The sequence below is a fragment of the Berghia stephanieae genome, chromosome 15, assembly GCF_034508935.2.
Source record: "Berghia stephanieae isolate SIO BIC M18660-M18661 chromosome 15, UCSD_Bste_1.3, whole genome shotgun sequence".
Taxonomy (NCBI): Eukaryota; Metazoa; Mollusca; class Gastropoda; order Nudibranchia; family Aeolidiidae; genus Berghia; species Berghia stephanieae.
This window is the reverse complement of record NC_088374.1, coordinates 20,789,054-20,803,182: the sequence shown is the minus strand read 5'-3', so window position 1 is coordinate 20,803,182 and position 14,129 is coordinate 20,789,054. Positions and strand designations below refer to the sequence as shown.

The 14,129-nt window shown below is 32.8% G+C and overlaps 1 protein-coding gene across 1 annotated transcript; it reads right to left on the bottom strand.

The window, feature by feature from the left end:
* Positions 1-4,477: 4,477 nt before the first annotated feature.
* LOC144960410 (uncharacterized) lies at positions 4,478-14,129 on the bottom strand. The gene is made up of 9 exons (XM_078893492.1): positions 14,022-14,129; positions 11,991-12,047; positions 10,897-10,953; positions 9,808-9,867; positions 9,483-9,557; positions 9,175-9,237; positions 5,656-5,835; positions 5,212-5,316; positions 4,478-4,489 (listed from the first exon to the last, which is right to left on the bottom strand). The coding sequence occupies exons 1-9, from the start codon at positions 14,070-14,072 to the stop codon at positions 4,478-4,480; spliced, it is 660 nt and encodes a 219-aa protein (XP_078749618.1). The 5' UTR covers positions 14,073-14,129.

Sequence of the window (14,129 nt, the reverse complement as noted above, 5' to 3'; positions counted from 1 at the left end):
TCTGTTATGTATTATTATATGTTATTTTTAATGTTTAATGTAAGCATCTGAGTGTATTCCTCTTTGTTGGATTGTGTGCTTGTGTCCGGATGAGACTTATAGGTGGTCTCAAACTGAGTACTTTGATAGTGTGCTCTTGGAATCTACATCTGATCCCTATTTGTTCCCAGTTCCCCTTTGTCTTACTTTCTTTAAGGGTGCTTTAATTGTAATTATATACAATATATACAATACTGGGAAAATTCCAGAAGATCTCTGTAACTCTATTTTCATAGCAATACCAAAGAAAGCAGGTGCAGTCAGATGCGAAAATTTTAGAACTATAAGTTTAATAAGCCACATCAACAAAATACTGTTGCGTATAATTATCAACAGGCTAAGGAATAAGATTAACCCCGAAATCGCAGAAGAACAATATGGATTTCAACCTGACAGAGGGACAAGGAACGCAATATACCTCCTCCGTGTTTTAAGTGAAAGAGCTATACAGGTTCAGACCCCACTATACCTCTGTTTTGTCGACTACAAAAAAGCTTTTGATAGACTACGCCACGAAGAAATACTAAAACAACTGCACTCCATTGGCGCTGATGAGAAAGACCTCAGACTCATGCAAACATTATACTACACCCAGCAGGCATCTATCAAAATCGGAAACTCTACAGGAAATTCCATTCCTATTAAGAAAGGAGTCCGTCAAGGGTGTGTTGCCTCACCAGATCTGTTTAATCTATACCAAGAAACAATCATGAGGGGCATAAATAATATGGAGGGAATAAAAGTGGGAGGTCACAACATAAATAATATAAGATACGCAGACGATACGGTACTCATTGCAACATCAGAAATCCAACTTCAAAAGATTGTTGACAAAGTGGTAGTAGATAGTGAAGCCAAGGGAATGGAAGTGAATATCACCAAAACGGAATGCATGGTAATACAGAAAAACCCCGAAAACAACAACACCTGCAATATAACGATTCACGGCGAGCAACTTACCAACGTAGAAAGTTTTAAATACCTAGGTTCAATAGTGACAACAGATGGAAGATGTAACCGAGACATACGAGCAAGAATAACTCAAGCCAAACAGGCCTTCATGGACCTGGGAAACATTTTGAAAAACAAACAGATGTCGTTCGGGATTAGATTCCGAGTCTTGAAGTGCTACGTGTGGCCAATCTTGTTATACGGATGCGAAAGCTGGACTACAAATGCAGAAACACAAAAGAACATTGAAGCTTTTGAAATGTGGTGCTTGAGAAGGATGCAGAGAATATCGTATACTGCACACAAAACGAACGAAGAAGTGCTAAAACAAACATACCAACAAAGGAAACTAATGCCCTTAATAGTGGATCGACAACTATCCTTTTTCGGACACATAGTAAGGAAAGATAAGAATGAATACCTGGCAAGTTGTGGAAAAATACCTGGTAAACGCGCCCGGGGGAGACAAAGAAAAACACTCATAGACCAACTGAAGGGCTTCACCAACCTAACAATCCAAGAGCTGTTTGAAAAAAGCAAGAGCGGGTGGTTGGATGGGAGCATCACCCTTGAATCATATACCTATGATGTTCGCATGGGTATACGATCCGATAGTGATGTCGTTTCTTCTTCTCTTTACTAGCCTATCCTGCTTCTTTGGTTTGTGATTGTATTTTTGACAGGGGATATTTTTTTTTCTGTTAATCCTCTGCCTGTTTGTTCTTGGTTATTTATAATTTAGCTAATGATATCTTTAGGTTATGATTTTGATTTACATTTGTACTATTTTTGTTAGATTGCTTGTTTTTTTGTTTCAGCGGTCTCTCATATAACCTCAATTGTGTTGGAAGAGACCTAAAGCAACAAACAAACAAAAACAAACAAAAGCAAGAGACAGGGAGGAATGGAGAGAGATAATTCATGCAGTATCCGAAGCCTGGACCAGGCATGGAACCTAGAAGAAGAAGAATTGTAATTCTAGAACTTTTTACTATCCCATTTTCTTCCTTTTTACTGGCGCTGATATGACCTAAATGTGTTGCAAGCGCCGTAAAACCCTTAAAACAAACAAAACAAACTTTACGGTGCCATTGACAAAGATTAAAAATAGTGTTATCGGCTCCGGATGATTTATGCTGATTAAGGCTGTTTAGGCATTTCATGAGCAATGCCATGTGTAAATTTTCTGTCACATTGTCCTTAGTATCCAGATAAGAATTGGTATGTCTCCTTTCTTCTTTGTCATCTTTTCCTTCAACTCATTAAATACTTAATCAATATCTATTGTCCTAGTCTTGAACATGTCCAGTCAAATTTCTTCACATATTTTTCAACACTGTTGCCATTTTTGGAGGATGAATAGTTCCAATTGAGTCACGCAATGAGACAGGGTGGACTCCCATTTGAATCAACCTTTTAATGTAAATCACACAAAGTCAACAAACTCGTATGTTAAATTTGTGTGAATATTATTTATATGGAGTTCAATGGAAGTAGTCAAGTTGTTGGATGAAATGTGACTCCACTACTTCTCAAACTTACATCTTGGAAAACATGACAACTCCAATAAAATAAAAGCAGTCATTTTCTGTAACTAATCTTGATTCACGGTATACATTCAATTCACAACAAAATTTACTGTGTAAAATAGATAAATTTTAAAATTAAACAAACACCCACATACACTCTTTACAAAAATAAAAGACACACATACAAATAACAAGAAAATTCACTTTGTATAAATATATTTAAGAATTTTTAAAAAACCACACACATAAATAAAATAAAAACACACACACACACACACACACACAAATAACAACAAACATCAACCAAGCAATATTACCAATAAAGTATTGATAAGGTATGGTTATTACAACAGTACTTGAAAAGATTTAAAAAGTTTGATTATTATACTTGGAATGCTTATTTATAGAATAACATTAATGAGACAACAAGGCAACAAATTTTGAAACTAATTAATTAGGCTCGAGCATCATAAAATGATAATAATATCTTTTTAAAAACTATGTTATTGTGTTGAGGCATTTAGATAATGAATGTACATATGTTTAGGCATATATTTATTTATGTTTCTGAGGCATTTTAGGTCTAGATTTATAATAATTAGTGATTTAAGAAAGCAAAATTGTAAAACCTCAATTGTTGAAAAAAACATTAATAACTTGAAAATATATATGCAACCAAAATTATTCGAAATTACATTTGCGTAAAGGTCAGCAGATTTAAAACGTGGACTTTTGTTTGAGGGTGAAAAAATTACAAATAACTTCAGGAAAAATAGCTTTATAAAAAAATTCTTTAGAAACTTCACAACATGTATACATAAAGTTATAATCAAAATTTATACGTTCTCTAACTATTCCCCTTTTTGTATAAACAACAAAATAACCAAAACTACAATTTGAAACATACATTTGTGTTTGTAACTGATAAAAATATGGAGTATTTCTTTTTAACGAAATAATTTCATTTTCTATTGTTAAATATGCTAACTTTTTTGTGATAATTCCCTCTCTAATTGATATATCTCTACACGAATAAGGACATTTTACTTCTAAAACAGCAACTCCACAACAATCACATCTAACTATTCCATCTGGCGTTCCTGCTATAAAAGGATAATCTATAGAAACAAACAATCCACACCTCTCATACCTAACATTAAAATGTTCTTTTTTCATTTCATAAATAAAATATTTAATAGCATTCATTTCATTTTGTCTACCCCACTGAATTGCACTACTGTATATAGGTGATGGAGAAATTATACTATTTAAAAGGGAAATAGAGGGGGAATCGCTATCAGCTTTACAAATAATATACATTTTAGAAGCAGTTACCTTCCTATTCTATACTTATGCCAAAGAGGACTGATATTTTGAGACCTAGTTTCTAATTCTAACATGTTCTTCTGTTCAACGGAGCAAGACAAATCTAGTGAATAACAATATTTTAATATATCCGAAATTGAATTTTCGCGAAATGCTAAAGTGTTACTAAAAGATGTAATGGATACTGGTAAGTTAATGGTACTAAATTGTTTACAATAGTCGGGCCAAATGGAAAATATTGCTGGTTTCCTATCACTGTTGTATAATTCAGAAAAAAAATGTTTACGCTCTTCTATAGTGCTTACTTTTGGTGATTTTCTAACTACATTGCCTGCTTCCTTGTCTCCGTTGAACAAAATCTTGCGTTGCTTTACTGCTGGGGTAAAATCAATTTCTTTTAATTTCCTAGCTTCTACTTTTTCTGCTGCCTTTACTATGTTCCAGTACGCTGGTATGTCGGTACACATTTTTTTAGACGCAAGACGATTAATCATTTCAACATAAAACAACACTGACGCAACATGGACTCAACACTCCGACATACCAGCCATACACTGACAATGTGCCGTCAACACAATTCCTTTGTCGTTCACAACAATCCAAGGTCTTTCTGGAGCCATACGCAGTCTTTGCTAATGTTTGACCTGAATTTAAAAAAAAATAATAACAGTAATATATTAATAATTCAACACTGAACTCTTGTATAATGTCACAGCTATAATCATGTTAATAATATATAATGAATATAATTATGAGGAAGATAGTGTTGATGAAGATAATATTAATGATAATAAAAATAATAATAATAATAATGATAATAATAATAATAATAATAATAATAATAATAATAATAATAATAATAATAATAATAATAATAATTATTATTATTATTATTATTATAATAATATGATTATTAATATGATATTGGTGATGAGTATTATTACTATTGTTATTATTATTATTATTATTATTATTATTATTATTATTATTATTATTATTATTATTATATTATTATTATTATTATTATTATTATTATATATTATTATTATTATGGTGGTGATGATTATTATTATTACTATAATAATAATAATTATTATATTATTATTATTATTATTATTATTATTATTATTATTATTATTATTATTATTATTATTATTATTATTATTATTATTATTATTATTACTATTACTATTATTTATTTTTATTATTATTATTAGTATAATAATTATTATTAGCAATGATTTTGTGTATTAGCATTATTAACAACACAAACTTTTCCCTCAACCTACCAGAAGACTGAACCAATGAAATAATACATATTTTGAAATACAGGATATGTAATAAAAAATATTTGACAGATACAAACCTTTCCTAATAAAATAATGTTAGACGAACTGTCTTGTTTATGTGTCAACACTTCCTCAACCCAACCATTGTATGCTTGGTTGTAAGCTTTCAGATTATTTGTTGCCTGTTATGTAAAAAAGAGCATTTGATAAAACAAAATATGTTTCAAATGAAGAACAATTTTAACAACAATCATTAATAATTAGTGTATTGTATGTTATAACTGATAAAGGGCTACTGATATTCCCATTAGTTTACCATAATCATATCTCACAAATCTGACGGTTAATCGGTTCAAATTCATTTTTACCTGAATCTCGATTATTATTCCTTAATAAATTGATATGTATTATGCTTATACTAAATCATGCATCCCTTCAAGAACATTTATGAAGATATAAAATTATATACTTCTTTGATGGTAAATATTGTCAGGGTCATGAATTCAAACTAAAAGGAATACCTTGAATTGATCTAATGTGTAGAAGCTCGTGGATAATACTAAGTAATTAAAGACATCCACGTAAGTAATCGGAGGATAGTTAGATCCGTCTCTAGAATATTTTTGGGGGTTTATTTTATATGGGTCGACGTTGTGAATGGACTCCAGTTTCTTGACGTATCGGGTTGAGTCTGTTGTGACCTGGAATTAATAAAAAGTTTCCGTTATTCAACTAAATGAAACAAACAAAAACCATTATCAAGTAAATCAATCACAAAACCAATTGGCCACGGTAAGGGACTGTGGGTAAAGATCATTCTCCAGGGACTAAAAAGATAGGGACCTACAAATAATTGGTGCACTGTCAATAATGATAATTTTAACAATAGAGATAATAATAATAATAATAATAATAATAATAATAATAATAATAATAATAATAATAATAATAATAATAAATAATAATAATAATAATAATGCTGAAAACTTATATAGCGCTATAACTCCGAGACACCAGACTCTAAGCGCTTAAATTACAAATTACTTTGGCTGAAACATACTCATTCACACACACAAGCACACACACACACACACACACATACACACACACAACACAACACACAACACAAACCAAAACTATCTTGCTTCTCATACCATCTACTAAAATCGAAACAAATATGTTTTAAGCGAACGTTTAAAAATAGACAAAGATTCTTTTTCACGAATGCTCTGCGGTAAGGCGTTCCAAATAGAGGGTCCGAAATGAGAAAAGGATCTCATTCCAGCATTTTTCCGAATTCGAGGGACAACTAGTTTTGTGGAATCACTGGCCGAACGTAAGGGGCGGGGTTTTGAATATCTTTCAATTAGTTCTGAAAGGTAGGAAGGGGCAGTACCTTCAAGACAACGATACACTAAAACACAAGCTTTGAATTTAATTCTTTTCTCAACAGGCAGCCAATGCAGGTCATGAAGTAGAGGTCCGGCAGAGTCGCACCTACGCTTCATAAATACTAGTCTGGCAGCGCTGTTTTGGACAATCTGAAGACGTTTCAGATTGTATTGCGAAACGCCAAACAACAGAGCATTACAATAATCCAATTTCGATAGTACGAGGGACACAACCAGGTGCTTGGTCACATCCTCAGATATGAACCGTCTAATGGAAGCAATCTTTTTTAGTTGGAAAAAGAGAGATCTAACCAAATTATTAACCTGATGCTCCATCGACAGTCCAGAGTCTAAGAATGTGCCAAGGTTTTTCACTTTGTCAACAATTTGAATAGAGGCATCCCCCAACTTCAAATCTGTTTCACTTTTCCACTTCCTGTTCCCCACATACAGCACCTCCGTCTTATCATCATTCAGTTTCAGTCTGTTCTCATTCATCCATTTCTTAACACTTTGGATACAATTTTTACTATTGGCTGATACTTCTTGTAAATTTCTCATATTGGAAACGCATTATTAATAATAATAATGATAATAATAATAATAATAATAATGATGATGATGATAAGAAGAATAAGAATCTCTCCCTCCTCCTCCTCCTCCTCCTCCTCCAACTACTACTACTACTACTACTACTACTACTACTACTACTACTACTACTACTACTACTACTACTACTACTACTACTACTACTACTACTACTACTACACTACTACACTACTATTACTACCTACTTCTACTACTACTACTACTACTACTACTACTACTACTACTACTACTACTACTACTACTACTACTACTACTACTACTACTACTACTATTACTACTACTACTACTACTACTACTACTTCTTCTTCTTCTTCTTTTCAATATCAGTTACGACAACAAATCCCAACGATATCCTTGACATTGTAACTGACCACTTCCAGCAGAAATTTCACAAACAAGTCTCACAAATATCGCCCTTCTCAGGAAACCCTAGAGACCTAAACAACCGCATCACAACAACTGAAGTTAGAAATAGCATAAAGTGCCTAAACAATAACAGATCCCCAGGCGAAGATGAAATTCCCGCTGAATTGCTGAAATGCGGTACCCTCTCCCTGGATCTGAGCATTGCAAACATAATGAACAAAACATTCTCAACACACAAAGACTGGGACATAAACAGCGGTGTCCTAATTACAATACAAAAACCAGGAAAAACGAAAGGACCCGTAAACAACCTGCGCCCAATAACATTACTGAATACCATAAGAAAAACACTGTCAACTATTGTCCTCAACAGAATTAGACCGAAAATAGAAAATTATCTATCACATAGCCAAAGCGGGTTTCGCCAAGACCGAAGCACATCGGACGTTGTATGGACACATAAATGGTTGGCAGCAAAGGCACTCAAAGAAAACATATCCATAACAATAACCGGAATCGATATGTCCGCAGCCTTTGGTACGATCGACAGAGGAAAACTTTTGGAGATATTAACAGAAATAGTAGACGAAGACGAGCTCCGAATAATCCGATTTCTCCTCAGCAACACAAAGATACAACCAAGGATATACGGGGCCACAAAACAGACGCAGTTCGAAAGTAACATCGGGACCCCCCAAGGAGATAGTCTGAGCCCGATTCTGTTCACAATATACTTAGAACACGCTCTGAAAGAAGTTCGAAAAGTCATTCCAAAACCAACGATTCATATTGAGAACGCAATCCCTAGAGAAATCGCCTATGCAGATGATGTCGATTTTATTGGATCAACACCAGCAAATATAGACATCATACAAAATACCCTCATGAAATATAACCTCCAAGTCAATGCCAATAAAACCGAATTTACAACAATATCGAGGAACAAAGAGGAATGGAAAAGAACAAAGAAAGTCGGCTCACTAATTGGAGACACCGAGGATGTACAAAGAAGAAAACAGCTATCAAACGCCGCACTCAGTAAACTCACCAATGTATGGATTAGAGGTGACAAAATAAAGAGAAAAACCAAACTGAAACTGTACCATGCTCTTGTAAAACCGGTACTTCTGTATAACTGCGGCACTTGGGCGTTGACAAAATCCGAAGAAGAACATCTGGATGCCTTCCATCGCACACAGCTAAGAAGGGTACTGGACATCAAATACCCCAAAAAGATCTCAAATGAATCACTCTATAAGATCACAAAAGAAAGACCAATCTCCCTTGACATTTTACAACAACGATGGCAACTTTTCGGTCACATACTACGCAGGGACAAAAACATACCAGCAAACCAAGCCATGTCGGGATACTTCCAAAAACACGGGAACCTTTTCAGAGGAAGACCGATCACAACACTCCCCGTGATCCTAAACAAAAACCTCACAACACTTGGACAAAGCATTAGTCTCATAACGGCAAGGGACCTTGAAAATCTGAGAACCCTAGCAGAGGACCGGCAATATTGGAGACACCTCACACAGGAAATACTGGAAACAGCCAAGGCGACCCGATCTTTCGGTCGAGACGCGAAAGGCATCTAAGTCAAGTCAAGAAGTTACGATAATTAAAAAATATATATTCATTATTAAGCTGTGTTTCATAGACAATTACCATCTGTGCACAAGCCCTTCGGTTGGTCGATCTCCCCTCATCCTCAGCTGGCCTATGCACCACCTTTAAAATGTGAAAGAAACCATTACAATTAATCTACAAATAATCAATAAACATTATGTGTTAGCTTCCTATGGCGCTTTATAAATAATTTGTTGATATCAGATACAAATATAATTTGTCCAGGATGAGGAAACCAATCAAAGTGCATTTAATTCAACACACATGAAATGTATAAGTCTGAAATTTTTATGTCAACAATTAACTAAATATTCATTCTTAAGCAGCGTGTGATAGACGATAATTACCATGGGTGTTGTATATGTTGTGGGTTTATCGCTTGAAGTTGAAGTGCCCACACTCTCAGCTGAGTCAGGTGCCACCTTTAAAATACGAATAAAACTATGAGAATTATTCTACAAACAGTCCATTAAGATAACATGCTAGCTTCCTATGGAACTTTATAAAAGATTTTTTGTTATCAGATACAAAAACAATTTGTTAAGGATGAGTAAACCGATCAAAAACAAAGTGAATTTAATTCATACATACCTGAAATGTATTAGTCTGAACTTTTTATGTTCATTAACTAGTAACTAAATATTCATTCTTAAGCAGCGTTCGATAAATTACCGTATTATTTACTGTATTTGTTGTCGGTGTGTCGTTTGACTCAAAAGGATTGGGGACCACCTTTAAAATATAAAAGTAACCATGGCAAATCAATCTACAAACAGTCCATAAAGATACTGTGCTAGCTTCCTATGGCGCTTTATAAATGATTTGTTGTTATCAGATAAATACAATTTGTTAAAGATGAGGAAACCAATCAAATTACATTTAATTCATACATACGTGAAATGTATACGTCTGAAATTTTTAATGCAAAGTAAAATCTATTAGGTTTCAAACATCTACCATCAATGATATGTGTCCATTTCCAATGTTTTGTCTCTGCCATATACCGTGTAGGTAAAAAAAGAAATTACATAAATAGCTTTGCTCTACATTATCAAATCGAGAGAGCAGCTCATTCCAGTACTTAAATAAAAAATGTAAAACGTGAAAGTTTGTACAATTTTCATATTAATTCGTAATTAAATTCAAATTGAATGTTTTATATTATATTTGTTTTACAAATATCATATTTCACGGATCAGGGTAGATAGGAGGTAATAATGAATGAAATCAAACAATGAAGCCTTTTCTTAAACAACACAGATAACACTTGATAGTTTTCAAAAACAAACAAACAATATGAGTTACATCCATATTATTTATAAAGTTATAATAAGCTTTAAGTAACTTAAAAACAGATTTATGACATCTTAACATATGGTGTATTTCAATGTATGTTTAACGAAGTATGGGTAAATACGTTTTATATCTTTTCCTTTTTTTGGGGGGTGTGGATAAGATTTTATCTTCATTTCAGATTTCTACATTCAGCTTGGTGATTTAATGTCTACCTAGTATATCAATATTTCTTTGATGCAATATAGTGATTTAGTAAAAAAACAAGATTATTAAGCTTGATAGGATATAAAATTGAAACTCTTAATACAAATATGTAGAGTAATGCCTTTGTGAAAAGCCACACCTTTACGGTAAAAATAACATTCAATGACATTTGGGTGCTGAATTGGTAAAGATTACTACTTCATCTTAAGTTTAGTATAAATGCAATTTCTTCCGAGATATATGTGCTTTAAGTATTATTACCTTCAAAAGTTGTCCATGGTGTCGTCCTATCATTACTGATGGAGGGTTAGGAATAAGCTAATAATGAGAAAAATATGTCAAGTGCTGATCTATATGAATCTCACATATTTTAAAAATAATTTAATGTCAGGTACAGAACAATTCTATTGCATGAAACAAAGTTTGCGAGAAGAAATATGGTGATTTTGAACATATTCCCCACAATCTTCTCATGATCTCTTCAGCCTAAAATTTCATGTTAAGTGTTCTTTAGGTCAACTGACCTTTGGATACCATGTGTCTATGAATTTGATCACAATGATATCGGTAATTGATCTCTTCTCTATAAAACATTACTTTGAATCGGTCAATGAAAGCAGCCAATTTCGTTTAATAATTGACACTGTTCCAAAGTGTTACAGTTTTGGTGATTAACAAATTTTCCATTACGCTAGTTTTGAATCTGTAAGTAAAGATATTGAACCGGTCTACTTTCAAAATTGTTATTGTATAAAAGAAAAAATAATCAGAGATTTCCATAACCAACCTCATGATAGACCAATGTATAAAATTGAATGAGATGTCCCATATTGTCCAATATTTAAGACTGGGGAACTCAATAATTTATATTATCGCACGAAAAGCCATCAACTGCTGAAAACCTATTTTTCACGCCTTTTAGGAAATATATACTTTTATTGTCTTCTTACATTAGATTCAAAATTTAAAGTTAGGTCGGGTCAGAGATTTATAAAATGCATTTGTCTTCAAATTAGACATGTTAATACATACTGTTATGTGATTATCAAAACTAATTGTTTTTCATTCAAAATATTGCAATGTTTTTTTCATAATTATTAGTTCACTAGGGTATTATTCATGAAAGATAAATATTATGATTATAAGAGGGATCCTCCACAAATGTAACATGTATATTTCATTTCAAACATAATAAAACAAAAATCTTGATCTGTGGCGATTAAAAAGAATATTCAAATTTATTTCCTATGGCATTTTTTATGATGCTTTGATTTTGATTGTTGTCTTTCATTTGCTTTAGGATTTTTTTATCAATCAAAATCATTCTACCATCAACATTGTTCTATTCGATCTACCTTTAAAAACTTCCCTTGCGGCTCACCCACAAAAGATTGTCTTCTGTCCTCAACAACCTGTCAATTAAAAAAGTACAGACTGTTGTATGTTGAAAAAGTTCACTCTCAATTTTATTATCCCCTGATTGTGATTCTACAAATGACAACACCAACACGGGCTTAACATTAAACAATGGACAGATGTTTTATATTGTCTTGTTTAAATGATTTTAAATATGTAGGAATTTTTATTTATGTAAATTTCCCAATTATAAATTTTCATAATATAGGTATTGCTTTTGTTGTCGAGTATAATCATTTGTATAAATGTACTTTAACATTAAAATCTTTTCGTGTATTTGTTAGATTCTAGGTGGTTCTGTTCCTTTCTAATAAGTGTCTATATAATCATCCCACCCTTTTTTGATGAGAGTGCAATTTTTTCACAACCTCTATCGAAATTAATAATGAACTTGCTTAAGTATAAGTATGACAATACTGATGATGATGATGGTGATGATGATGATGATGATAATGATGACGATAATAATAATAATGATAATAATAATGCTAGTTGTTGTTGTAATAGTACTAGCAGTAGTATTAGTAGTAGTAATAGTACTAGCAGTATAGTATGTAGTAGTAGTATAGTAGTAGTAGTAGTAGTAGTAGTAGTAGTAGTAGTAGTAGCAGTAGTAGTAGTAGTAGTATAGTAGCAGTAGTAGTAGTAGTAGTAGTAGTAGTAGTAGTAGTTGAAGTAGTAGTAGTAGTAGTAGTAGTAGTAGTAGTAGTAGTAAGTAGTAGTAGTAGTAGTAGTAGTTGTTGTTGTTGTTGTTGTGTAGTTGTAGTAGTAGTGGTGTTGGTGGTGTGGTAGTATGGTAATAGTAGTAGTAGTAGTAGTTTTCGTCATCGTTGTCGTCGTCGTCGTAGTAGTAGTAGTAGTAGTAGTAGTAGTAGTAGTAGTAGTAGTAGTAGTGTAGTAGTAGTAGTAGTAGTAGTAGTAGTTAGTAGTAGTAGTAGTAGTAGTAGTAGTAGTAGTATAGTAGTAGTAGTAGTAGTAGTAGTAGTAGTAGTAGTAGTAGTAGTAGTAGTAGTAGTAGTAGTAGTAGTAGTAGTAGTAGTAGTAGTAGTAGTAGTAGTAGTAGTAGTAGTAGTAGTAGAGTAGTAGTAGTAGTAGTAGTAGTAGTCGTAGTAGTAGTAGTAGTAGTAGTAGTAGTAGTAGTAGTAGTAGTAGTAGTAGTAGTAGTAGTAGTAGTATAGTAATAGTAGTAGTGAGGAGGTGGTGAGGAGAAGGAGGTAGGAGTAGCAGTAATGTATAGTTAGAGTAGTTGTTAAACTATCGTCATTTACATGCAGTGCGAAAACAGCAGAGTGCAGTTAAGTAATCGTATTATACTTTTTTCGATAACATCCCAGTACAAGCATTAGTATCGATATAATTTGAACCTGTGTTTAACATAGCTTATAGCTTATATAAATGAGATGTGTGATAGTATATATTAACATCAATAATTTATAAATGGTTGAATATATATTCATAATTTTTCTTACCTGGGTTTTAAGTCACGTTGAATTGAATACATTTTTGCATTAACAATATTCAACGATTAGCTATCTGTTCTCTCTCTCTCTCTCTCTCTCTCTCTCTCTCTCTCTCTCTCTCTCTCTCTCTCTCTCTCTCTCTCTCTTCCCCCCCCCCCTCCTTTTTTTCTGGTAATATCTGCTTTTGGTTTGTATTCTTCAATAATAATAAATGGCATTGGTTTATGCAACTCATGATATAATACGAGTAGGTTTTTCTATTGAAATAATGTGCATCGCTTTAGCGTGTACTTTAATCTCATAAATTCTTGACATTATTCTATGGAATTTCTTTAAGTCATCTCAATCAATCTCTGCCAAGACAAGCATCTGCTAATGCTGCAAATTCACCGATTGTCCTGCTTAATTTTTATGACGATGATGGTCATGGTGATGACTATGACTATGAGATGCGAATAACCTATTGCATTGATAAATATAATTTTTTTTTTAAATGTCACATATACCTACCTTAGACTTAGATGCCATTTGCGTTTTGACTGACTCTTGGATTTTAAACATCGTGATCGGTCCTTGGTTTTGATATTCCTTGATAATATTAATGAAACGAGATTTGAT

Coding starts and splice junctions, on each gene's coding strand:
- LOC144960410 (XM_078893492.1), bottom strand. CDS start 14,072: ATGTTTAAAATCCAAGAGTCAGTCAAAACGCAAATGGCATCTAAGTCT. Junction 9,868..10,896: donor ACCATGGACAACTTTTGAAG/GTAATAATACTT, acceptor TATATTTTAAAG/GTGGTCCCCAATCCTTTTGA. Junction 5,317..5,655: donor ACACATTAGATCAATTCAAG/GTATTCCTTTTA, acceptor TTTACATAACAG/GCAACAAATAATCTGAAAGC.